Raw genomic sequence first — 27890 nt, forward strand, 5'->3', positions numbered from 1 at the left:
TAAAAACTTTCTAACACTTAGGAGGCCCTCAATAAATGATTATCTAATCTGGAAGCTTTTGCACCTCTTATTAGAGTTTTTGGTGAGGAGCCTCTAAGGCTTTCACCTTGTTCCTCTACCTCCCAAGTGGGCAGCATACCTCCATATGTCAGGCCCTGTGGCAGGAAAGAGGCTCTAGACCTGCTGGGCCTGACATCCCTGAGCTGGAGGGAGACTCTGGGCAGGCTAAGAACCCGACGGGTGCAGGAAGTTCAGGAGAGGAGCGATGCAGCAACACCATATTCTCCAAAAGGTCTTTGGACCACCTGTTCTGGTCACTGTTGGCAGGTAAGTGGGGCTGAAGGGTACTTATGAAACATGCTGAATCCTGTGCTCACCCTGCTCTACTGAGTCAGAACTCCCGGTGAGGCTCAGGACTCAACACATTAATGAGCAACCAGTTTGCTGTAGACTTGATCTTGAGACCACGGCATCTCATGGAATACAGGTTGGGAAGTTAGGCAGACCCAGTTCTAGGCTTAGGGAGACATGAGGTGGAAGGACCCCCTTATAGGAAGACACTGACCCTGGAAGAAAGGCAAATAGGGCTGGTCATAGTACAATTAGGAAGGAGAGGGAACAGCGGATTAGAGGGAATTTTAGCCCAGTTGTGGGGTGACGAGTCCCCAGAAGAGAAGGCTGGGGCAGGTGGTAATAGAATGTGAGTACAAGAAGAGCAGTGCCCTGGCAGGCTGTGCCACTCAGGGCCCAGAGCCAGGATCAGGAGCTGGATGGTCTGGCTGGAGGTTGGGCGTGATTTCCTGACACTGAGTTCTGAAGGGGCTGGGTCAGAAAGGGCTGGGCAGGGCCAGTGGGAAAGGCTTGACCATACAATTTTCTTGCCAAATCCCAAAACAAGGTCACTGTGCAGTCAGCCCAAACAGAAGCTTCCCTGGCCACCAGGGCCCAGCTGGAGGTCCTTTGGGCAGAGCAGGTGTGGACACACAACTGAAGGGAGGCATCTCCGAGCCCTGGCTCCCAGGCGCAGTTCAGTGGGGTTGCATACTAACATTATGCTGAGTCAGTGCCAACCCGGAGAAGGTGGCTCCTGGCAGGCATGCACCATAACCATTCTCATCACTGTCTAACAAGTAGTACAACCACCCCACATGTGTGATTTAGGCATAAAGGTGTAAATCTGTCCCATGGAACCCTTATAGGCAACCCTATTCAAAGGGGCAGCGGGTGGTCGGGGGGGTTACCTCCTCTGAGTTGCTCCCCTTTGCTGACTGCCCAGCCCTGCCAGAGCTCAGACTTTCTGCAGGCAGAGACATGGAACTGGCCACTTCCATGTTCCAAAACACAGAGACCCAGCCAGCCTATCAGTAACTGCCAGCCTTTGGAAGGCTTCTGTTGGCAGTACTTTTATTATACAAGCTCCTCCCAGCATGGGCCAAATACTTTTCTTTTAAAATTAATCTAATTTTCAGTACATGAGAATCTACAAAACCTGGGTGAAAACCCACAGATCTAAATTATGAGAGGGCAGATAAAGCACAGCAGACCCCACTAGGAATACGTGCGTAGGAGCCAACCCCCCAGGATGGAACCAAAAGCACACGTGATGTAATTACATAAGAATCTTCTTAAAATTTAATTGACTAAATGTAGTACATTCAATATTCCATGGGTTTCTTCTGGACAAAGGAGCGGCATAAATACCAAACAAGCCTCTGGGCCTTCGTCCCTAACCAACGAAGAGAGAACACAGGAGGCAAGGGGACATGGGTACACCTTCATATTTACATTCGCCTTTACAATTCAGTGCCAGAAATATTTACAGAAAATACAATAAGAAAAAGATCATGTCTTGGCAACATACTGAAATTCATACAAACTGTATATATGATTTCAAGCAAATAATGATACTGCTTATTTTTTAGTCATAACTGCCAAGCCCTTCAGAGGAGAAAGATGTTCTTGGTCACTGTAAGGGACAAGGACTTGGGAAACTTGGTTTGCTTCAACAAATATTCATTGGGCGCCTACTATATGCAAGGCACTGTGGAATCCCAAATTATACCTTTTCCCTCACCATTAAAAAAAGAAAAGCATCTGAAGATGAGTTGATACTCTGAGAAAAACACTATACAGTACATGGCTTCTTTAGCTACCAAGAACCCACAGTTTGATTCCACATTAAGCAGGTGGATTACCTCCAATCTCTCCATCTCAGGAAAAGAAGCTGTCATGGAAATCCTTAAAACAGATCATCTAACTCAACTTATGTCTCATGTAAACATGTAAGTCAATTCTTTTCAGGAAGATATAACCTGAATGAGTATTAGTGGGGAGTCACTGCTAGCAGGAGTGTCAAATTACCTCCAGTACATTTTTCACTATCTACCACAGAACATGTCTGAGCAAGAATGACTCCCACTTTGGCTGAAATCCCACCTTCCAGTATCAATAAACACTCTGAAGACTCTGCCTCTCTAAAAACCACTCTGCAGAGCCTGACAAATGCTTTCCCAGATTATATAGAAAGTAACAATTCATGAAGGTCTCAGATATACAGCCTGCCAAAGATGTAGGTATTTTTTTATTTATGAGTCCAGAGAAGGGGATACCCTGAAATAGAGGACACGGAAATGGAGGACAGCATGCATGTGTGTGTGCACGCGCGCATGTGTGTGTATGTGTATGTCCATGGCAGGAGGAGGGCAACCGACCTTGTAACTGTTCCTTTCAAAGAGCCAATGGACAAGAGGAGGTCTCAGGATGACCTACTGGACAAAAGGGAGAGCTTGGTTGAAGAAGAAAAGGCAAAAGCCCTCCTCTCTTCCTCAGTGTTCCTAACCAGAGAGGAAGATGAAAGCCCCCATCTTCCAAATGCGATAAGGGACTATCAAGGGCTACCTCTATTCCCTGGATAGTGCTTTCTGTATCAGATATGCCACATCCACCCACCTCCAGTACCACATCACATGCAGCAACTTAACTGTTTAAGCTATAGACCTAAGCGGTCCTGGCTTCCCCCCAAAGGTTATGAACATATGCTAGCAAATTTATCAACTAGGCTACTTAAGATTATTTATTAGGGATAAAATATGCTTTTTTGGCATGACTGTACTCAAAGTGATTTTTAATAAAGGCAGTTGGGTGAACTTAGTGACCATGAACTCAAACCCGTAGTAGTGAAAGGTCCAAAGGTTCTTACCACACTCCTGTTTTAGGTAAATGTTATTTTGAGCAGAAGAACCAGCACCTGATGAGGTATATGCATCCCATATTCTGTTTGTGCTGTGCACACTGGGGTTTCATGCCTTTGGGGGCTTCATGAACAGTCCTGAATCCATCCCTCCTTCCCTGGGAGACCACAAAGTCTTCCAGATCACAAACTGCATTCAACAAAGCCGTTCACTTATCAAAGCCATTTGAATTACAAAAGGCTTGCCAGAAATTAGAGCAAATTGAAGGATCAGGAAATCTACTCCCAACACACACCACAGTACATCCTGCTGACAGTAAAACCATGACAAAAATAAAAGTTTTATCTGAAGAACCACACTGAGGAAGTACACCTGCATCAGTTCTTTTTAACCTCTGGAGTGTTTAAAGTTGCACATCAATTTTAAGTTTTTTGTTTCACGTTCACAAGAGCAAGGGCCCATTTTTCTCTTGAAACGTCAACCTGGAATTTCCATGAAAGTTGTTAAACTTCACCTTATACCTGCTGAGCTACTAACGTATTTTTAGAGTAGAACCTGCTAATCTTTATCATACACCCCCCTACCCCATACTACTATTTGAAAGTAAATCAGTTTATTGCCCAGATTAAAAAGAAAATCAATGACTGAATAATATTATACCCTGAATGGAAAATGGAGTTGTAATAGGAGGAGTTTAACTTTACCTGAGCTTAAAGCAGACATGAAGAAAAGGGTATGGCAAACAAAGCCAAGAGCTGCCATGCCCACATTTCTTGATCATAGACGACAAAATACATACTTTCGGAATATAAATATTCCGGAAAGTATCTGCACAGGGATTAGATCCTACACTACCTCCACGCCTTAATTAAACTACCAACACGTCAAACCAAATAGACCACTATACCCCTGACCTACAGAATCTACTGACATCAGAGTTCAAGTGGGAAATAATTCCTTATACAACTGTGATCCCTCCTCTTTGGATTTTAAATGTCACTTATTTTCTTAACACAAAATAATTTTAATAGAGAAGAAACATAAAAATAGGAGAAATGAGCAGTGTACACTCTAGTATTGTAACAGGAATCCTTGTAAGGATGTTCTGGGTCTAGCCACCTCAAAACATTTCTCCCTGGTGGAAAAGTAGCAGCGAGTAACACAAGTATTTCCACAACCTGGGCAGGGACTTGTGCCTTTAGCTAGTGAAGTCCAAAAAACAGGACAACAGCCAATTTTAAAAGCAGCCACCCAAGGAGGTGGTCACTGATGTTGTTAATTATGATGAAATTCAGTGATTCTCTGGGAGAGATCTGAATTAGTAGCCCTGAAAGGCTATTTCCTGAACCCCAAATTAGAACTGTTCATAAACTACTACAGGTTCCTGATTGGTCCTAAAATAAGAGACAATGGATAAAACCAGATAATTTTCAACCCTTGCTGTGGATTTATATTTCTCAATATTTAACCAAGGAATTAAGAATGTTTAACCTGTCATTATGTCACCAAGCTAGATAGTAATGGAAAGGGTGGAGGCATCGCTGCTATCTCCCAACTTTTAACTCCACAAACTCCATTTATATCCTTGTTAAAGGACAGGGTCATGCCTCTGTCTTAGATCTGTTCCTGGGCTGCCCAAAACTGAGGCCTTCAGACAGATCTGTACAGTGATGAGATTGGTAACTTTTTGGAATGTGGAGAGAAAATATAAAATATTTTAATGTCAGGCTTATCTGACAAAGAGCATTTATGTTCTTTATGTCAGTTTGACAGATGGATGACAATTAGATGACAAATGGACCTATGAGTGAACAGAAAGTTGAGATTTCTTTCCTTCTCTTCCATGCTATCTTTAATATGAGTCTTTAAATGTTCTGGAAGATTCTGAGACAGATTTTAATTTGAACACAACCTCCTAAAAAAGTGAGGTATAAAACTATCATCAATGTCTAATTTGCAAATTTGATACTATCAATGCATGTGTTTAACTAAGATGCATAAAAGCCTTCTCCTCAAAAGGCTTATATTTGACTAAAATTGTCACTTTTAAAAGAAAGTTTATGGCTAAAATGTGTATCATTATTACCAGCAGGAATATGATTGTGTCTGGGAGCCCATTCACTAGAAAGCCAAAAGTCTTCTACCAAATGGGTTTATAATGTGTTTCTTCTACTCTGTTAGTTAAACAGTAAGCTCTTGGGGAGTGATTTGTTTTTATTTTTACAGTGATTACCTATCAAATTGTTTTGCTTTGATATTAAAGTCCCAAACTGGAGTTCAATAATCCTAGACAGACAGTGGTCTAAGAACTGCAGTTCTTGAGTCCAACTTCCTGGAAAAGTGAAGTATAAAATTCTGGCTCCAACTGCTTATTCCGGTACTTGTTGACAATATCGGTGATTTTCTGTTTCCGGCGAACATGTGGTGGACTGTAGGAGTCACTCTCCAATCTCTTTCTTCTACAGATATTAATTACAGTCTGCCTCACCAGAAAACCTTGAAAACAGAGGGTTTTAAAATCAATGTGAATAGCTAGTCAACTAGGTGAACTATCAGTATTCAAGTTAACTACTTTCTGCAAACTCAAACTATTTTATTCCATTTGCAAAACTCCTCATACCCACAAAGACAGAAAGAGCTTTATTAAGATAAAACTATCAGAAGAAACATACAATGACAAGAAAGAACAGAATCAAAGTCTGGTTTGACAACCCAATTCCTGCCCTGGATTACAGCTATCTGCATCTTCCAATACTGGAAGTTTGTGAATTACAGTTTTATTCATACTTTCTAGATTAAATGTAATTCAAAACAGAACAAAACATGCTTCCTTTTTAACAAGAGCCACAGTGTTTTCTACATGTGGGATGTATTAAGTAATATCACCATCTAATTTCTACTTCTTTTTGATCCATAAAAATGTTAAGGAAAAAGAAAGAAAGAAACCTTAACCCTTCAACCACATATGAAGACCTTACCAAGTGCTCGCCTGCTGACAATCATTCCATCCACCAGAGGGATGACCATGTTAAATTTTCCAGTGGCTCCTTGAATTTTTATCCGGAATAATCCAGTGTTTAAAGGGTGGATAAAGATGACAGGAACTTCTTTTTCAAGAGTGGTAGATCTTAGGAAAAGAAGAAAAAACTCTTTACCTCACATAGACGTATATGAGTTGAAGCCTGCCATGTGTAAAGTAAGAATATCAAGGGACTTGTTGCTGGGCAGTGGTTTGAGAAGAGCTACCTCTTCAAATCCTCTTTCTGGGAGTCAAGGTTGCTGCCCCCATCACCTGGCCCTAAATATTTGTCACTGAGGTTGGGCTTTTAAGCCAAGAAAAAGGGGCTAAGAAATGTGCTTAGAAAGTTCTAAGAGGGAAGCTTACAGCAATACAGGCCTATCTTAATACACAAGAAATATCTCAAAGAAGCAATTAACCCTATACCTAAAAGAACTAGAAAAAGAACAAACGAGGACCCAAGTTAGTAGAGGGAAGGAAATAATAAAGATCACAGCAAAAATAAACCAACTAGAGACTAAAAAAACAAAAAATCAATGAAACTAAGACCTGGCTCTTTGAAAAGATAAACACAACTAGAAAACCTTTAGCTAGACTCATCAAGAAATAAAGACAGAGGATGCAAATAAATAAAAACCAAAATGAAAAGAGAGGTTACAACTGATACCACAGAAATACAAATGATTATAGGTCACTATGAAAAAAATATATGCCAACAAACTGGATGACATAGAATAAATGGATACATTCCTGGAACGATGCAATTATCCAAGACTGAATCAGGAAGAAACTGAAAATCTGAACAAACTGATTACTAGTAACAAAATTGAATAAGTAATCAAAACACTCCCAACAAAGTTCGATACCAGATGGCTTTACAGAATAACTCCACCAAATATTTAAAGAGTTAACACCTATCCTTCTCAAACTATTCCAAAAAACTGAAGAGGAAGAAAAGCTTCCAAAATCATACTGCAAGGCCAGCATCACACTGAGACCAAAACCAAAGACATGACAAAAAAAAAAAATTCTAGACCAATATCCTAAATGAACAGATGCAAATATCCTCAAAAAATATTAGCAAATCAAATTAAAAATTACACTAAAAGGATCATTTTCCACAACCAAGTGGGATTTATTCTAGGGATGCAAGGATGGTTAAAAATCTGCAATGTGATATACCACATTAACAAATGGAAAGATAAAAAACCATACAATCATCTCAACAGATGCTGGAAAAGCATTTGACAAAATTCAACACCCATTCATGGTAAAAAATCTCAACAAAGTGGGTACAGAGGGAAAGTATCTCAACATAATAAAGGCCATACACAACAAACACACAGCTAACATTATACTAAGTGGTAAAAAGCTGGAAGCTTTTCCTCTAAAATCAGGAATGAGACAAGGGTGCCTGTTCTCACCACTGTTATTCAACACAGTACTGTAAGCCCTAGCCACACAATCAGACAAGAAATAAAAGGCATCCAAATTGGTAAGGAAGAAGTAGAACTGTCACTATTTGCAGATGACATGATGAAAACTATTAGAATTAATTAATGGATTCAGGAAAGTTGTATGACACAAAATCAATGTACAGAAATCTGTTGCATTTCTATATACAATAATGAACTAACAGAAGGAGAAATTGAGAAGACAATCTCATTTACAATTGCCTCAAAAAGAATAAAATACCTAGGAATAAATTAACCAAGAAGGTGAAAAGACCTGTACTCTGGAAACTCAAAGACATTGTTGAAAGAAGTTGAAGACAACACAAATAAATGGGAAGATTTTCCATGCTCATAGCTAGGAAACATTATTGTTGTTAATATGGCCACATTACCCAAAGCAATCTACAGATTTAATGTTATCCCTATCAAATACCAGTGGTATTTTTCACATAACTAGTGCAAATAATCCCTAAATTTATGTGGAAGCACAAAAGACCCCAAACAGTCAAAAACAATCTTCAGAAAGAAAAACAAAGGTGGAGGTATCACACACCCTGATTTCAAACTATACTACAAAATCAGCACTGGTACTGGAACAAATATAGACATATAGATCAATGGAACAGAATAGAGAGGCCAGAAATAAATCTTGCAAAGGAGGCAAGAATATACAATGGAGAAAAGAGTCTCCTTAGTAAACGGTATTGGGAAAACTAGACAGCTACATGCAATAACAAGAAATAACAAGTGTTGGTGAGAAGGTGGAAAAAAGGGAACCTTTGTCGACTGTTGGTGGTAATGTAAACTGATAAAGCCACTATGGAAAGCAGGATGGAAATTTCTCAAAAAGCTAAAAACAGAAATACTGTATGACCCAGTAATTCCACTTCTGGGAATGCACCTGAAAACAAAATCACTACTTCGAAAAGATACATGCACCCCTATGTTTCTTGCAGCATTATTTAAAATAGCCAAAATATGGAAGCAACCTAAGTATCCATTGATAGATGAATAAATAAAGAAGATGCAGCAACATATATACAATGGAATTACTCAGTCTTTAAAAAGAATGAAAGCCTGCCATTTGTGACAATGTGGATGGATCTAGAGGGTATTATGCTGATGAAATAAGTCAGATAAAGAAAGACAAATATATGATTTCATTTATATGTGGAATCTAAGAAACAAAGCAAATGAACGAACAAACAAAACAGACATAGACTCATAAACACAGAGAACAGACTGGTGGTGGACATAGGTGGATGTTGGTAAGGGATGGGCAAATAGATGAAGATAAAATTGGACAAACTTCCGGTTATAAAATAAATTAGTCACAGAGATATAACAACGTAGGAAATACAGTCAGTAATACTGTAGTATTTTCATATGTTGACAGATGGTAACTACACTATTGTAGTGAGCATTTAGAAATGTATGTAATTGTTGAGTCACTGCATAGCACACCTGAAACCAATATAATATTGCATATCAACTATACTTCAATTTAAAAAAATATGCTTAGAAAATCAATAGGAACATAGGGTGGAAGGGAAGGCCAAAGAAATCTATTGTGGAGAGCTATGAATCTAGCAACCCACTATGGGACTTTTACTTAGTTCTTCCTTCATATAGGGTACAAAAGTGGGGCTGCTCAGAATGCAGGGAATTCCACTGCAGTCAAAGCTGGCATCTCAGAGCAGATGTGCGAATACGACTTAGACCCATTATGGAGAACCCTGATAGAATTCTTTTTCAGGAGAGGTGGGAGGACGTTGAGGTGGCCATTAGTCTGGGGCAGCTGCAAGTGCAGTCCTCAGCAGAGATGATAAATGGCCCTATTTTGGCAGGGCCAAAAGCCTTCTGAACAGGTAATGGGTGCTAAGGTTGTAACTACACCTTTAGAAGACTGAGTTACACATCATGTGTCTGGGATATGCCAATGCATCTAGAGGTACTCATGTTACTCTGTGGTGCTACTTGTCATGCTTTGTTTTTGGAGGTGTTTTTTGCAACACAATGAACTTTCTTTTTATACAGGTAAAGTGGTACTGGCCAAGCAACACTGAGTAAATTTTCAATACATTAAATAAAAATCAATCCTACAGTAATTCTGTACCTAAGATAAATACTAAACTTTGCTAATCTAGCAATTAAATACAAATTTTAAAGTCTAGTTATATTAGCACTTTTGACCTAAAAAAGATTAAACAGCAAGAAACAGTACAAGACACTTAAAAATTCTCCTCCAAACTAGTTCTTGAAAAGTCTCCTCCAAACCTCATCAAGACTACTTTAGTCTCCTCAGCAAGTCAGTGGCATGGAGGAAAAAAGAAAAAAAAGACGCTGGATTAAAAGAGACTGAAAGAATTTACACCAGAAGTGAGATCCTGCAGTGCAATCTTGTTTGAACAAACTAGTTTTATGTAAAGGGTATTTTAGAGAAAATTAAGAAATTTTAATATAAACTGGTTTTTAGATGAAATTAAGGGATTGTTACTAATTTTATTATTGTGATAGTTACCTAGTTGAAAAGTATTCCTAATTTTTAGAGATGCATATGTAGTGTATAAAGTATGTTAGGATATCTGTAATTTGCTTTAACATATTTTGGCATAAAAAACATGTAAGTTTTAAGAATGACTTTTCTTGTAGAATTTAAAAATGGCAATGTCAAACCATCTTTACTCACTTCATTTCTATAATAATAATCTAAGTGTTATAATAAATTCATCTTACATGGAATACAAATCAAATCACATAAATAGAAGGAATTCACTCCAAGTTAATATATCAAGTTTAGCTTGATATCAAGGGTAATTCTGTGATGTGTAAGATGAGGTCCGAATTTGGGGTCAGAGGCCTGGGTTCAGAACACTTTCTCCTTCATTTACTAGATATGTGATGCTGAGGAATAACCTCCATAAACCTGTTTCATCCCATTTGAAAAATGGACATGATAATTGTACTTCTTGGAACTATTTTAAAGTATTTGTGTAAACCAGAAACAGCAAGCAAAAGCCTTGAAACTACAATCTATACAGATACACTGTTACTGTTCTTAGAATTGTTATTACCCTCTTTTATCCTTTTTGTGCATGGGCAGCTTAAAATACAAAAATCTTAACACTGTAACAAAGTTATTAGCATTACATTTTATTTATAAATATTTTTCAAAATAGCTCATGTTATTAGGACTTTTTAACTGCTATCTATCCAGAATGTTCTGACCAATTTAACTCCATTATTTCTAATATTGCTACTCTATTATCAGTCTACATTACTACTTAATTGCCTCTACTACATTTTTCTTTTTGCTGCAGATAAATGTAAAAGAGCAATTAATTATGCCATTTAAATATCCTTGGTAACTTGATTACTCTGTGTATTTATTTACCAACTTATTTGATGTTTTTCCATAATTGTTTTTTTCTTATTGCCTTCAACTCTTTTGTTTCACTATGTCTTTGTTTCTTTTATTAAACTGCAATCAACATATTATAACAAACAGGTTTCTTTATGCTTAAAGAGAAGCTAACAAACTTCAAGCAATAAAAAATGTTTGTACCTCAGAGACGTGCTACTATTTGCAGTAGTTTCCACACCAGTACTAATCTCTGTCATCAGGTCTGAGAGAGGAAAATTTTCTGGAAGAAAATAACAGCATTACAATGAACATCTCTCCACATTTCCCAAATAAGTTACAGGACATCTACTTTCCTATTCTCTTTAAGAAGTTTGCAACAAATATATGGATTGTGCAATCTTAAAATATATAATCCTAACAATTCCTTACAAAATTAAAAAAATTCTCCCTCAATACATACTTTAGCTAAGTTCATCTAAGCAGAGAGTATGTAGGAAACATGATCTATGTTCTCTGACAGTTTGTTTGGAAAGTAACTATAACATTTTCCCACAAACACCTGAGGCTGAGATTTTGGGCTAAGTATGCATTTCTAATGCTCTTATGTTGCTTACATAAAAATCATGAGAAACTTATCCATAGCAGAATTCCTTAGGACAAATTAATCTTTACACTAAAATTAGACAGTAGGGAGAGTGGAGAGAAGGCAAGGGAAGTACTCTTCCTTTTCCTTTTCAGAAGCCCTGGGGTGACTGGGAGCTATGTGCAGTGGGACCAACTGGTCCTGAACCATTAATTAGGATACCAAGAATAGCTAAAGGCTTTATATCTACTTATCTCATCAAATCTTCACAACTATGAAATAAATACCAGGAGTGTCTCCATTTCACCAATGAGCAATCTAGGGCCTAAAGAGTGGTGGAGCTGATGGGATGCAAACCCAGGCTTGCTGAACTCCAATCCCAGCTCCTGGCCACCACACCATGCCTATGCTGCTCCTCCCTTTAGACATTTAGCAAGTCACTGTCATTCTATTATAATTTTAGCTACAGATAAAGTCTTTACGTAGTACCTATATCATCATAACGTTCCACCCAGACCACAGAAACTCTTGTCTCTGGTCCAAGGGGAGGCACGGAGCGACCCTGAGGCAGCTTCTTCATTCTGGAACTGGGACTGAGCTATACCAGGCAGAGAGAAAAGCAGAGAAGAGAGAAGACCAAAAAAAAAGAACAGGCTTAATAAAACTATCCAAACACACATTCATCAAACTGTCCAGTGTAAATATCAGGTCATGGGAAATCACTTAAGAAAAGAAGTGTGAACTACATTTGCAAACAAGCTCTTCTTTGGCTCTTCTGTTTATCAAGTCTCAACCTAGAACAAAGACATGAAGGCCTTAAATTTTAAAAAGAAAAAAGGTAAACAATACTGAATTATTATAATTTACATTACATTAATTTTAGAATAAAACTTTCAGGCAATGTCTTAATGAGGGCTTAAAAGGATTTGAGCCTATCTCAATGGCCAGAAAGTACGCTTTCTGCATCACTGCAACGTCACCGATTTACTTGGAGATCCTAATCTCTAAAATGTCCCATCAGCAAGTTATTCTTACTTCTCAGACCAAATGTTTCCCACTACAATCTAGGCCAAAAAAATTCCTTTCTCTTGTCAGCAGAAAGCAAAAAAGAGTGACTTAGGTCTCTGCTATCAAGCACAGTTTGCTTTTGGCTCCTCTGTCCACCAAATTGGCTTTATATCTCTTTGAAAGGCTAGCAGGACTAAATGGCTCCCCTTTAGCAAACTGACCCTCTGAGCCCCACAATTTTTAGGGCATGCAACAGGGTTGAGTTTATGCTAATGCCTTAAGCAAAACTATGTGTAGAGAATGGAGAATCCCATACTCGTGAATTTTTCAAAATAAGACTGCCTTATTAGCACAGAAATACACTTGTCGTTACCAGATGACCAGAGACCATGGCAACTCCCCCAGATTCTTGTTTCTATTTCCATTTTAGCATTCATAAAAATGACTGTCAACAAGAAATCTTCCCTAAACTACTGGCAACACCCCGCCACACAACCCAGAGACTATTTTCTTGGCATCATGGCTCCTAATCAGCTTTGAGTCTCTAACTTTCTCCATCTCTGATTTCCAGCTGTAGATTTAAAGGGCTCCTGTGATCAGGTCAAGCCTAACTGGATATCTCCCCTTTGACTCAAAGGAACCTTAATTTTACCCAGATAAGGTAACATAATCACAGGATAGCTTGTCATATTCACAAGTTCTACCCACATGCAAGAGGAGGACATTACACATGGGCAAAAGTCACTGGGGGTCATCTTAGGATTCTATCTAACACAGTGATGATTTTTTTCTGCAACCTTGATAAACTCACTCAGTGAATCTAATAGATTTTTAAAAATAGGTTCCTCAGGGTTTTCTACATACATACTCATGTCATCTGCAAATACATAGTTTCATTTCTTCCTTTCCAATCTTTATGCATTATTTCTTTTTCTCATTTTATTTCTCTGTATTGGGCCTCCACTACAACGTTGAAAAGAAATGGCGAGAGTAGATGTCCTTGCTTCATCCTCCATTCAGGGGGAAAGCATTCAAGAATGAGGTATACGTATAATGTTAGCTGTAGGTTTCCAGTAGAGCTCTGTTTTGGGTTGAGGAAGTTCCTTTCTATTCAGTTTGCTGAAAGTTTTTCTGGTGAATGAAATGTTGAACTTCTGTCAATTGCTTTTTTTGCATCTATTGAAATACTGGTATTACTTTACTTTTTTAAATTTCTTAGTAGTCTGCAAAGAATAAGTGATAAATAAAAACAAGGTGCTCTAAGAGTGTCATTTTTTGGATTTTAAGGGATATGTATGTTGGTATTCAGAAAATTACTGCAGCGGCAGCTAATCACCGCTGTCAGATCTGGCTAAAATCCTGCATCACCATCCAATACTGGTCTGTTCATCTCCGATACCAAACTGTACTCTGCGAAACCTTTTTAAATATAGCAACTCCTGATTTTCAAAATCAGTCTACTTCCAAGGGTCTTCTACAACTTGATTTTTTTCCTAAATCAATTTCAAAGGTGTAAACCTCTCCTGTATTCCCTTTTAAGTGTATACTTAACATGTTAAAAACAATTTTCACCATGGAAGGAGCCAAATTAAAATTCTGTACAAAGAAAGAATAGCTTCTGTCAGGTTTACACTTCATCTTTCTTACTATTTGTTGTGAATCATCATCTCACACTTACGAACTGATCCTAAACTCTTGCTATCACTCACTAAGTCACTTTCCATAAAGATTAAGAGGTAACATGAGGGGAAAACACAGATAAAGACCTAACATCTAATGATAAAATAAGAGCAAAGCATAAAAGCAAGATGCTCTCTTCTTGCAGTAGCTGCTATGTGTCTCACTGTGTTTATTCATACACTGGGCTATTCTCCAAAATGCTATCTTTTGTATACAGTCAGACTTGTTGCAGTTGAATGTTACATGATTAAAGATGTGGAATGTATAGCCATGGCTATACAGCTTTAGTGGCTATTTCAGGGACCAAATAAAAACCTAGGCTTGAGAAGGAATGGGTGAGAGAACCAAGCATGGTACCAGGATGGCTAAATTAAGGAAAACAACAGAAGCTGTCTTAAAATAACCTATCTGTTGCAAGCTGAAAAGAAAAATAAAATTGTGAGAATATGATTTTAAAATACTACATACTAACCAGTCAGTACTGCTATAACTACTCTCTGGGATAAAGTAAAAGCTTTTCATCCAGTATTACTCCCATTGTACTACAAATTTTTGGAGATGTATTCACAAAGTGACTTACCCTCTGTGAGGAGTTAAGGTTGTCTGTATGATTAGGGAAAAGCTCAAGTGTCAGGGATGGCTGTTTCAGAATTCCTGGCATGAGATCCATATTTGAATCACTATCTTGATCTGAGATGTTACTTTCCAATGAATCAGCTATGGGGTAAAGACAAAAAATCAATTATAGCAATACTATACCTTTGGAACATAGGTATTTACACTAACTATACTAACAGTCTCAAGTCACTTAAGCAAAGCTTGTTTCTAGAGTAAGTTGGCAAACTTTTTCTGTAAAGGATCAGGTATTAAATATCTTAGGCTTTGCTGGCTCCACTGCATATTCTTCTTTGTGTTTTATTCACAACCCTTTAAAAATGTAAAAACCATTCTTCATGTTCTGAATTTGACCTGTATGCCACAGTGTGCCAGCTCCTGCTCATAGGACAAGTGAGACTAGAAAATATTTGATTTTGCAGATGTAGGATACAATAAAGGCCACCTATTATTCTCTGAATTATTTTGCTTACATCTTCAATCATGTAGCATGGCATCCCCAAGCTACAAAGGACCTAGTCTCTGTGAGTAAGCAATCACCTTGTTGGAGACAAGCACAGAAAGAGGCATAAAAACCAAAAACAAAGACAAATCTCAAGAAACAGGAGGAGACTGAGCTTTGCGGCAGGGCAAAATTGGCACAGAGGAGGTTTCATGACAGGGAGTAAAGACCCAACTGTGGGAATCACAGTGTAAGGACAAGGATCTAGCTCTGGGAGACCTGGGCTGGTGCAAGCAAGTGGGACGAGAGACACCAGGCAGGGAGATTCAGCCCACAGAGGACAAATGTGACCTGGCTTCTGGAATTGGGGTAGATCACAACCTGGACACAGAAGCAAACAGCTGCTAGGATACTGACTTAGACCAGGGAAGGTCCCTCTTGTCAGGAACACAACCGGCCCTGCAGTATGAGATGGAAATCAAGGGACCAAGTATAAGGCTCCTGGTCATTAGCCAGGAGATGAGACTGTAAGTGTGATGTGTAACATCCCATTCTGTGGGTGATATCAATGAATAAAGTGAGGTTTTCTACTTACTGCCTTGTCAGGTACAAAGAAACAGGCTTAATTTGCAAGAAGCAATATTCTAGGCAAAATAAGGCTGTGAGTTTAGACTCAGAAGTAATAATCACTCCTGATTCTTAAGGACAACAGGATTGATCGCCATCTTTTCTAGGCTGCTGAAGTTTCTTCTACTTGGTGTTAGAAGATCAGCCAGATGCTACTGTGAAAAACTTTCAAATGCAGGATTCTCTGGGGTCCTACATAAAGCTCTCGTATGGAAATAGGTAAGTGGGTGGGGGCTCACTCATAATTAGAGAAAGAAATGAATAAACTAGAAAACAGGACTTCAACAGATTGATTAAATTAAAAACAAAGAGGGAGTTGATGTGGGTCTCCTTAGCTATTTGAAAATTATTATTGGAGGGTTAGTTCTGCTTTCTTTAACTATTTTCCTTAAGCACCTTAATCCCATACCTTTGCATAACCTAAAAGCTATCATGCCTCAGAAGCTGAAGAATACCTTAGATGACTTCAGAATTTCTCCCAATGCAACAATGCTAAACCAGGGAATACAAAAATAGATTCTACAACATCATACAGAAAATCATCTTACTTAAGGACTCCACAGGAGAAGGGACTACAAAAGCTATTTCCGTAAGGGCATCAGCATAATACAGCACCTTCTTCTGTCCATTGAAAATGCTGGCCCCAATGTCTTCGCAGGGAATCACTTCATCTAGAAATGAAAAACACTACATTACTGCTCTAAAAATTAGGAAAAATTCACTATCATCCTGTTTCATAAAATTTTCACTGGTTAATAAAGTGATAAGTAGAAGGTATGTTTCCAAGAAGAACCAATTAGTGTGTAAGAGGAATAAACTGTAAGCACTCATCAAGTACCATTACACTAACTTTAAATTATAAAATCTTAATTTCATAGTTTCTGAAACCACTCTACATCAGACCCACTTCTGATTAGCAGGGCCTCGGGATCATCTACCTGTGGCAGGTTATGGGAACAGTCTTTTTGGAAGAGGTATAATCAAAAGGAAGACTACCACAACAGTCCGTCTGAAGGGAGCTGGGGCAGGTACCCGTGTGTGTGTACTCTCGCTCTCACGGTGTTTCTGTCCTTGGTCTCTCTCTACTACTCCTTAGCTCTGCTCCTGCTCCACCTTCCCCAATGGTCAGTGACATAACATGAGAAGGTACAGGCAGTTTTATAATAGTATCTGTTTTAAGTCAGCAAGATTGAATTAACAAAAGTAACAGTCCTGAGAGCTAATATAGTACTCAGTTAAAATGAAAACCATGTTGTACTAGTAATATACAAAAGACCAACAACCTGACGAAAGATTGGGAAGAGGAAATGAACAAGTAGTTCTCAGGAAAGAAATAAACATAGGAAAAGATGCTGAAACTCAATCATAATTAATCACAGAAAACTTCTCACCTAACAGACTGGAAGATATCTAATGTTAACAATGCAACAGATAGGAAGTTTAGACCAGAAGTTAGCAAACTTTTTCTATAAAGGCTCAGAGAGTAAAAAGGCTTTGCAGGCCCATGTGGTCTCTGCCATGACTACTCAAGTCCGCCATTGTAGCACAAAAGCAATCATAGACCACACATAAAAGAGTGTGCTGAGTTCCAATAAAAAAAGACAAAGACAGGCATGGGCTGTAGTTTGCTGACTCCTGGTTTAAAGTGGGAAGGCACTTTGTATCTACTGCAGTAGATGGCTGTGGTCCTGCTCCAACACACTTCACCCTCAACTCTGTAGCAGGCATGAATGGTGAATGGGATTCACCCTTCACACCAGCTCTACCTTGTCTGTACCTCTCTGTCAGGGTCATTCCATCTCTCTTGTCACCATGACAGGTTCAGGGTGGCTCAATCACTGTGTATCTCAGGAGTTTGAGAGTAGGGAGGTTCTGAGACCCAGCTAATCTCTCCACTTCAAGCTAATGTGGTATGTGAATATAAAGCCTGGAACTGCCTTCGTGCACTATGAGAGAAGCTAAGCCGGGGACAAAGCCAACACATGGAAAAGGAAGAGAAACTGAACAAGAGTGCTGATCAGATGACAACAAAAATGTATACTAATCTATAGAACTTTCAGTTAATGAGGCAATAAATGACCTTCAAAATCTGAGCCAGTTTATCAGGTTTTTTTGTTACCGAACCATAAGGATCCAACTGATACATTTATCAAATTGAAAAAATGTGCATATATTTATCAATTATATACTTACAGGAATTTAGTCTATAAATATATTCAAGCACATATTAAAGGATATGTGGAAATTAAATTAGAATATTTAATATTATAAATCCCCAAATACTTTGATTCGATTTTGGTTAATATTTTAAAAAACTACCAGTCGCAAGTCACAACAGTACTTAACAGGAACTTTGAGAGTCTAATTTTGTTACAGAAGAACTCTGTTAACTTAAAGCCCCTGGATTCAGGCATTACCTACTTCAGAGAGATAATATTAATTTTCCAGGGACTTCAGGAGCCCTCAGAACAAAGAACAGTAGCCAGGTGGGGCAAAGTCTTAAGTGTGAATTCATACTCGCTGTGGTACTTGTTATCCTGATTATAGTTCCTCAGCAGGACTTGTAGAGATAGGAATGAATCTCTCAGAGATTGTCAGCTGTTTACTACAAAGGTTTTTATCTACTATCCTGAGAATGGAACCTTTATTCATAGCTTTAAAGTCTATAAAATACACCTGTTAATAGAAAACTATTTATTTGATAAAATATGCTTGTTAGGAAATTGTATTGTTTGCAATAGATAACCTAAATTTATTATTATATTATTATAGAAAATGGAATTTACTTAACATCATAAAAAAGGAACTTATTGGCCTATGATAATTCAGCCATTAATTTTATATTAACTCTCACATATGTATATAACATTTATATACATATCCAATTTTTATGTATATACATATTTAAAATTTTTTTCCACATACACAGAAAATATCTAAAAGAACATACCAAGAACTATTACTAAGTGATCTGTGAGCACTAGGATTAGGGAAAGGAGACTTTTCCTTTTTATACCTCTGTTAGTTTGTATATTTAATAAAACTACAAACTCATAGTAAAGGGGAAAATTCAAGAGCAACAAAAACAAGAAAAAATAAATGACGATCATGAATTTTACCTTGTTCGGATCCTTCACTATCATTGCAATTGTTAATAGACCAACTGGTAGAAACATGCCCAGTCCAACCAGGGTGTTTGCCCACATCTACTGACCAGCCAAGGGAGAGCAAAAATTCCAGGAAATGTGGCTGAACATTTCTGGAAGATTCCACATTCTTCAAAATCTGAAATACATACTAATCATTAGCTATACTGAAGGAAACAAAAGGTCATTTCAAAATAAATCTTCAGAAAAATCAGTTAGCTTTGAAGTGTCTGAAAAATCAAGTCCAGGCTCAGAATAAACTTGGGAATAAATCACTGCAGTTAAAATCCACACTTTCAAGTTAGACAGATTTGGGTTCAAATCCTGCCTGGGCCTTGGACAAGTTTCTCAACCTCACTATTTCAGTGTCTTCATCTATAAAGTAGGGGTAATCATGATGGTTGTGATGAGTAAGTGAGATAATCCAAGTAAAGCCCTTAGCTCCCTCCCTAGCAAAACAATTATTGAACTAGATTTGTTTACTGAAAGTAAACAGAAAACACTGTGTCAGAGTTTACTGTCTGGTTAGTGAGAGACATTAGATAAGTATGTGATTTTTTAATTACAAATCTTGACAAATGGTATAAAAAGTACAAACCTTTAAAAAAACAAAATAAAAATTAGGTATAATTAATAAATGAAAGTGAAAACATCCTTCTCTTAAGAAGAGAATACAGCCATTCCAGAAAAAAAATCATCTGACCAGAAGGTTCTTTCCTCCTCACTAATTACCAAATTTAATACCTGGGCTTTTTATTGGCCTCAACAAGAAAAGTCCCTTGTTCTAAAACAGTGGTTCTCATAGGGGTGATTTTGCCCTCCAAGGGACATTTGGCAATGTCTAGAGACATTTTTGTTAGCACCAATGGTGGGCTGCTAGTGGTATCTATTGGGTAGAGGCCAAAGATGCTAAATGTCTATTTATAGGACAGCTCCCATAACAAAGAATTATCTGGCCCAAAATAGCAATAGTGCATCTGTTGACAACTCCATGCTAAAGGAAGGAAAATGAGAAATACTCTACAAATTAAAAATGAAGTGGGGCGAAACAGTGTATTAAAATCACCTGGGGAATTTCTTAACCATAAGATTCTCTTAAGCACACTCCAGACCTCCTAAAGAATCAGCAGAGGTAGTATCCTGAAATCACTGTTAAGAGCTCCCCCAAATGACAGTGATGCAGCCAGTCCACGGAACACTGATGTAGTTCATCAATGCTCATCTATGTCAAGACCATCCAGATGTGTAAAAAGGCAAAATATGGCATATTGTATCTTCTACTTCTCAACCCACTGGGCACCACTGCCAGCCCATCATCTCTTCAACACTTCTCTTTAGAAGTTGCCTATTTAGTTCACCCATATCCCTTCACTTCAACTTGTAGGCCATTGGCTGGCAGCAGAAAATTAATCTAAATCTGCCCTATGGCCAGGGAAGGCAGGTTTCAGGAATTTTAAAGGCCTCAGATAGTATTTGTTGTTTCCTAGTCCACTCAGTCCCTTGAAAGCTAAGGAAACTGAATTGGTTCAAGATTTACCTCAAGGGTTTATGTTTTCTTTTATAAGCAGGAGAAAAATGGCCCCATTATTCTCATATGAACCATGCATTAGATTTCCTTCAAAATAAATCTCCAACCCCTGTAATTAGTCTCCTGTTTTTATACTGAGGTTCTTCAAACAACTTGAGTCTACCAGTCTTATCCTCATCTACCATAAGCCCACATTCTCCCAAGCTCCAAGAATACTGGACCCAATAATGAATTCTGAGAAGATGTAATTCTCTCTTACCTCCATGGTTTTTACACATGCTATTACTTTATAGTAATAACCTGCTTCTACTTTTCACCTATTGCCAATGTGTACCTCAAACACCAACATAGATGTCTTTTCTTCCAGGATACTTTCTTTAAACCAGGTCAGGTTTTGCTATTACAGCTCGTTATAGCTGTTCCATCATGTGCCTTCCCCTTTAGATGGTAGTTCTCGGAGACTAGAAACCTTGTTCACTACTATAACCATGGCACCTACCTAAAAGCAAACACTTAATAGATGTTTACTCAATCAATATACATGAATGAGAAGAACTTTCTCATAAATCGATCTCCTTTTCTAGCAGCTTACTAATAATCTGAAATAGTGCTTCAAGTATAAACAAACATTTCTTGTGACTTTGGTAAATTTAAGATGTGCTCAATTTGATTATCTAATGTTCTTACAATGATTACAGTAAAATTCCTGGATTGTATAGTCACAGTGCCCTACACATCTGAATAGTATATTTCATAAATCTTCCATTGGCCCTTTCCTAGTCACAATTGGTAACTATCTGCCTATGCCATGTTGCAACTCATCCATCTGCACTGTTTTCCATTCTAACCTAGCTTGTCCTTTTCTTCATACTTACAAGTATCCAACTGTATTTTACTTAGTCTTCTGTTTTTATCCTTTACTTGATTTCAGGTGTTTTCCCCACTGCATACACTGCATGCCTCAACTGAAATTATTTGCTCATGAAACTACCCAGAAGGTGAGCTCCTTAAGAGGAAAGACTGTTATTCACTTTTATACCCTGGCACAAGCCACATGGAAGATTTCAGTAAATAACTGTCGCTGTTATTGTTTTTAAACAACAAAAAAATATCGTTTACTCTTCTTAAGCAATTAGGCCTAGCTTTAGCTTTTAATGGTTAACCTGCTGTTATTTTAACTACTTTTGTCTTATGAATCTGAATTTCTTAAGGGGAAGAAAGATATGCTATAGCTCTCTAAATTATATCCATTGAGAGTCAAAAGACTCAGAACTCTAAGCATCAGGTTTTTTTTTTTCTTCTTAAGGTATCATTGATATACACTCTTATGATGGTTTCACATGAAAAAACAATGTGGTTACTACATTCACTCATATTTTCGTGTCCCCCTCATACCCCATTGCAGTCACTGCCCACCACTGTAGTAAGATGCCACAGAGTTATTACTTGTCTTCTCTGTACTACACTGTCTTCCCCATGATCCCCGCCACAGCATGTGTGCCAATCCTAATACCCCTCAATCCCTTTCTCCCTCTCTCCCTACCCACCCTCCTCCATCCCTCCCCTTTGGTAACCGCTAGTCCCTTCTTGGAGTCTGTAAGCATCATAGTTTTTACTAATTCAGTTTCTGAACTGGTTCACAACAAATCTTTATACAACTCACCTCTTACCATGGATAAGTGCAAGCTGTGCAAAATTTTTTATATTTACAGTGTATAAATTTTTATAGCATAAAAAATTACCCAAAAATTCCGAAATCTTACCTCCTGGTTTGTTTTCTGACCTGGTTTCATATAGAAAATAAAAACTGTGTCGAAGGGACGACATGGCAAGAGATCCAAATACCCAATGTCATCAAAAAATCCAGGTATCATGGAGTCAAGGGCAATAAGGTGAGGAGGTAGACGACTATTTGCAGGTTCCTACCACCAAGCGAAGAAAGAAGTTATTATCTCTTTTACTATTAATTATACTAAATAGCATTATATATACTAATGATTTAATAAGGTAAAAAAATCATAAGTGGCAGGAATAAGCACAACCATAATCCTAAACTAAAGAAACCAACATTCTTGTGTATTTCTTTACAGTTCTTTCACTTGCCTCTTTTGGTAAAAGACAACTGAGATCATGCTAAGTTGTAATTTTTGATCCGATTTTCTCTATAATATTTCATACTTCCTGGAAATCTTTTCTTTTTTTTTCTTTTTTGCATTTTTTTCTCATTCATTGCTGGTGGAAATGCAAAATGGTATAGATACTTTGGAAGACAGTTTGGTGGTTTCTTGCAAAGATAACTATAGTCTTACCGTACAACAAAGCAATCACACACCTTGGTATTTACCCCAATGAATTAAAAATGAATGTGGAACAAGAACCTGTGCACAAATGTTTACAGCAGCTTTATTTACAATTACCAAAACTTAGAAAAAACGAAGACGTTTTTCTATAAGTGAATGGATAAATAAACTGTGATGAAAGAAATAAGCCTATCAAGTCACAAAAAGACGTGGAGGAACCTTAAATACACATTGATTGCTAAGTGAAAGAAGCCAATCTGAAAAGGCTACATACTATATGATTCCTACTAGATAACATTTTGAAGAAGCCAAACTGTGGAGACAGTAAAAACATCAGTGGTATGGGAAGGCGGGGAGAGAGGGATGAATAGGCAGAGTACAGTAGATTTTTTAGGGCAGTGAAACTATTCTGTATAATAAAGTAGTGGTGGACATGTTATGCATTTGTCAAAACCCATAGAACTGTACAACTGAGTGAAACCTAATGTAAACTACAGACTTCAGTTAATAATGCATGGTTATTAGTTCATCAATTGTAACAAATGTACCACACCAATGCAAGATGTTAGGTGTTAATAATAAGGGAAACCTGGGGCAGAGGGGCACAGGGCGGAGCATGTTCGAATATATGGGATCTTTCTACTTTCTGCTCAATTGTTCTGAGAACCAAAAACTGCTCTAAAAAAATAAAGTCTATTAATTTTTTTAATGCATTTTTTGTTTTGTTTTCTCCTTAATTCCTTATCTTCTTTGAGATCTTGATCTTGCTAAACAAGGTTTTGCCACCCAATGTATTTTTCAGGAAAGTATCCCCCAGCGATGGCAAGGATAACTCTTTTCTACATTAGCAAGGATTGTAAAGCCTGGTCTTCTAGTCTATATGTAACATTCCTAGCAAGGGCTAGGGCAACACCCAAAACCAAAACACATTATTTCTGCAAACAGAAGAATATTCACACTAAGTGAAATAAGTAAAGACTACAAATAGCCTTGTGTCCGATTCTGCCCCTAAGTGAATTTACTACAAATATATATAAAAAATTCTGGGAGGCGGAGCCAAGATGGCCGAGTGAGCAGAGCAGTGGAAATCTCCTCCCAAAAACACATAGAGCTATGAAAATATAACAAAGAAAAATCTTCCTAAACATCCAGACCACATCCACACCTGCAAGAACCCAGCGCCTTGAGAAGAGGGTAAGATACAAGCCACGGCCCGGCGGGACCCGAGTGCCCCTCCCCGCGGCTCCCGGCGGGTGGAAAGAAACCGAAGCGGTTTTTTTTTTTTTTTTTGGCGAGTGCTTTTTGGAAGCCTTAAAGGGACAGGGACCCCGTTGCTAGGGAGGCAGGGTGGCAGGACCGGTGAGCGGGTGCCTGAGACTGGCACTTGAGGACGGAGGAAATCGCGCATTTTTCCCTTTTTTTTCCTCTTTTTGGCGAGTGCTTTTTGGAAGCCTTAAAGGGACAGGGACCCAGGTGCTAGGGAGGCAGGGCGGTGGGACTGGTGAGAGGGTGCCTGGGACCGGCGCCTGAGGACAAAGAATATCCCGCGTTTTTCCCTGCGGGACCGGTGGGCGGGTGCCTGAGAACGGCACCTGAGGACGGAGGAAATCACGCGTTTTTCCCCTTTTTTTTTCTCTTTTTGGCGAGTGCTTTTTGGAAGCCTTAAAGGGACAGGGACCCTGGTGCTAGGGAGGCAGGGCGGCAGGACTGGTGAGCGGGTGCCTGGGACCGGCGCCTGAGGACAAAGAATATCGCGCGTTTTTCCCTGCGGGACCAGTGGGCGGGTGCTCTTTGGAAGCCTTGAAGGGACAGGGACCCTGGTGCTAGGGAGGCAGGGCAGCAGGACCAGTGAGTGGGTGCCTGGGACCAGCGCCTGAGGACAGAAAAAAAACATCAAGTGTTTTTTCCTTTTTTTTTTTTTTTCCTGTTCCCTCTCTAATTGTTGCTGTTGTTGTTTTGGTTTGGAGAGTGCTTTTTGGAAGTCTTAAAGGGGCAGGACAGGTCACTTAGACCAGAGGCAGGGAATCTGGGGATCTCTGGGCACTCTAACCCCCTGGGCAGCAGGGAGCACAGAGGCCCCTTACGGAGATAAATAGCCTCCCGGCCGCTCCCCCTCCAACGGGGCTCCACCATTTTGGAGGAGCAGCCCCAGCCAGGCCACGCCCACAGCAACAGCGGAGATAAACCCCATAGCAACCGGGCAGGAAGCAGAAGTCCTGTCTGCACACAGCTGCCCAGCATAAGCCACTAGAGGTCGCTATTCTCCCAGGTGAGGAAGGCCACAAACCAACAAGAAGGGAAGCTCTTCCAGCGGTAACTTGTACCAGCTCTGCACACTATCTCTATCACCATGAAAAGACAAAACTACAGGCAGACAAAGATCACAGAGACAACACCTGAGAAGGAGACAGACCTAACCAGTCCTCCTGAAAAAGAATTCAAAATAAAAATCATGAACATGCTGACAGAGATGCAGAGAAAAATGCAAGAGCAATGGGATGAGATGCAGAGAAAAATGCAAGAGCAGTGGGATGAAGTCCGGAGGGAGATCACAGATGTCAGGAAGGAGATCACAGAAGTGAAACAATCCCTGGAAGGATTTATAAGCAGAATGGATAAGATGCAAGAGGCCATTGAAGGAATAGAAGCCAGAGAACAGGAACATATAGAAGCTGACATAGAGAGAGATAAAAGGATCTCCAGGAATGAAACAACACTAAGAGAACTATGTGACCAAGCCAAAAGGAATAATATTCGTATTATAGGGATACCAGAAGAAGAAGAAAGAGGAAAAGGGATAGAAAGTCTCTTTGAAGAAATAATTGCTGAAAACTTCCCCAAACTGGGGGAGGAAATAATCGAACAGACCATGGAATTACACAGAACTCCCAACAGAAAGGATCCAAGGAGGACAACACCAAGACACATAGTAATTAAAATGGCAAGGATCAAGGACAAGGAAAGAGTTTTAAAGGCAGCTAGAGAGAAAAAGGTCACCTATAAAGGAAAACCCATCAGGCTAACATCAGACTTCTCAACAGAAACCCTACAGGCCAGAAGAGAATGGCATGATATACTTAATGCAATGAAACAGAAGGGCCTTGAACCAAGGATACTGTATCCAGCATGACTACCATTTAAATATGATGGTGGGATTAAACAATTCCCAGACAAGCAAAAGCTGAGGGAATTTGCTTCCCACAAACCACCTCTACAGGGCATCCTACAGGGACTGCTCTAAATGGGAGCACCCCTAAAAAGAGCACAGAACAAAACACACAACATATGAAGAATGGAGGAGGAGGAATAAGAAGGGAGAGAAGAAAAGAATCTCCAGACAGTGTATATAACAGCTCAATAAGCGAGCTAAGTTAGGCAGTAAGATACTAAAGAAGCTAACCTTGAACCTTTGGTAACCACGAATCTAAAGCCTGCAATGGCAATAAGTACATATCTCTCAATAGTCACTCTAAATGTAAATGGACTTAATGCACCAATCAAAAGACACAGAGTAATAGAATGGATAAAAAAGCAAGACCCATCTATATGCTGCTTACAAGAAACTCACCTTAAACCCAAAGATAAGCATAGACTAAAAGTCAAGGGATGGAAAAACATATTTCAGGCAAACAACAGTGAGAAGAAAGCAGGGGTTGTAGTACTAATATCAGACAAAATAGACTTCAAAACAAAGAAAGTAACAGGAGATAAAGAAGGACACTACATAATGATAAAGGGCTCAGTCCAACAAGAGGATATAACCATTCTAATATATACGCACCCAATACAGGAGCACCAGCATATGTGAAGCAAATACTAACAGAAGTAAAGAGGGAAATAGACTGCAATGCATTCATTTTAGGAGACTTCAACACACCACTCACCCCAAAGGATAGATCCACCGGGCAGAAAATAAGGAAGGACACAGAGGCACTGAACAACACCCTAGAACAGATGGACCTAATAGACATCTATAGAACTCTACATCCAAAAGCAATAGGATATACATTCTTCTCAAGTGCACATGGAACATTCTCCAGAATAGACCACATACTAGCTCACAAAAAGAGCCTCAGTAAACTCCAAAATATGGAAATTCTACCAACCAATTTTTCAGACCACAAAGGTATAAAAGTAGAAATAAATTCTACAAAGAAAACAAAAAGGCTCACAAACACATAGAGGCTTAACAACATGCTACTAAATAATCAATGGATCAATGAACAAATCAAAATAGAGATCAAGGAATATATAGAAACAAATGACAACAACAACACTAAGCCCCAACTTCTGTGGGACGCAGCGAAAGCAGTCTTAAGAGGAAAGTATATAGCAATCCAGGCACACTTGAAGAAGGAAGAACAATCCCAAATGAATAGTCTAACATCACAATTATCAAAACTGGAAAAAGAAGAACAAATGAGGCCTAAAGTCAGCAGAAGGAGGGACATAATAAAGATCAGAGAAGAAATAAACAAAATTGAGAAGAATAAAACAATAGCAAAAATCAAAGAAACCAAGAGCTGGTTCTTTGAGAAAATAAACAAAATAGATAAGCCTCTAGCCAAACTTATTAAGAGAAAAAGAGAATCAACACAAATCAACATAATCAGAAATGAGAATGGAAAAATCACGACAGACTCCACAGAAATACATAGAATTATTAAAGACTACTATGAAAACCTATATGCCAACAAGCTGGAAAACCTAGAAGAAATGGACAACTTCCTAGAAAAATACAACCTCCCAAGACTGACCAAGGAAGAAACACAAAAGTTAAACAAACCAATTACGAGCAAAGAAATTGAAATGGTAATCAAAAAACTACCCAAGAACAAAACCCCGGGGCCAGACGGATTTACCTCGGAATTTTATCAGACACACAGAGAAGACATAATACCCATTCTTCTTAAAGTGTTCCAAAAAATAGAAG

The 27890-nt window shown here is 38.7% G+C and overlaps 1 protein-coding gene across 7 annotated transcripts in view; it reads right to left on the reverse strand.

The window, feature by feature from the left end:
• Positions 1-1604: 1604 nt before the first annotated feature.
• Positions 1605-27890, reverse strand: part of RALGAPB (Ral GTPase activating protein non-catalytic subunit beta) — a 126735-nt gene continuing 100449 nt past the window's right edge. For 6 of the 7 annotated variants that reach the window (XM_073236615.1, XM_073236612.1, XM_073236610.1 and 3 more), the window contains 8 exons: positions 22421-22579; positions 19103-19268; positions 16532-16654; positions 14880-15016; positions 12101-12209; positions 11230-11308; positions 6170-6318; positions 1605-5687 (listed from right to left, as the gene is read on the reverse strand). In XM_073236615.1, the coding sequence (XP_073092716.1) occupies positions 5494-5687; positions 6170-6318; positions 11230-11308; positions 12101-12209; positions 14880-15016; positions 16532-16654; positions 19103-19268; positions 22421-22579 (1116 nt within the window). In that variant the 3' untranslated portion in view covers positions 1605-5493. The other variant, XM_073236616.1, reaches the window with a different exon arrangement.

The sequence above is a fragment of the Manis javanica genome, chromosome 5 (assembly GCF_040802235.1).
Source record: "Manis javanica isolate MJ-LG chromosome 5, MJ_LKY, whole genome shotgun sequence".
In the NCBI taxonomy this organism is placed as follows: Eukaryota; Metazoa; Chordata; class Mammalia; order Pholidota; family Manidae; genus Manis; species Manis javanica.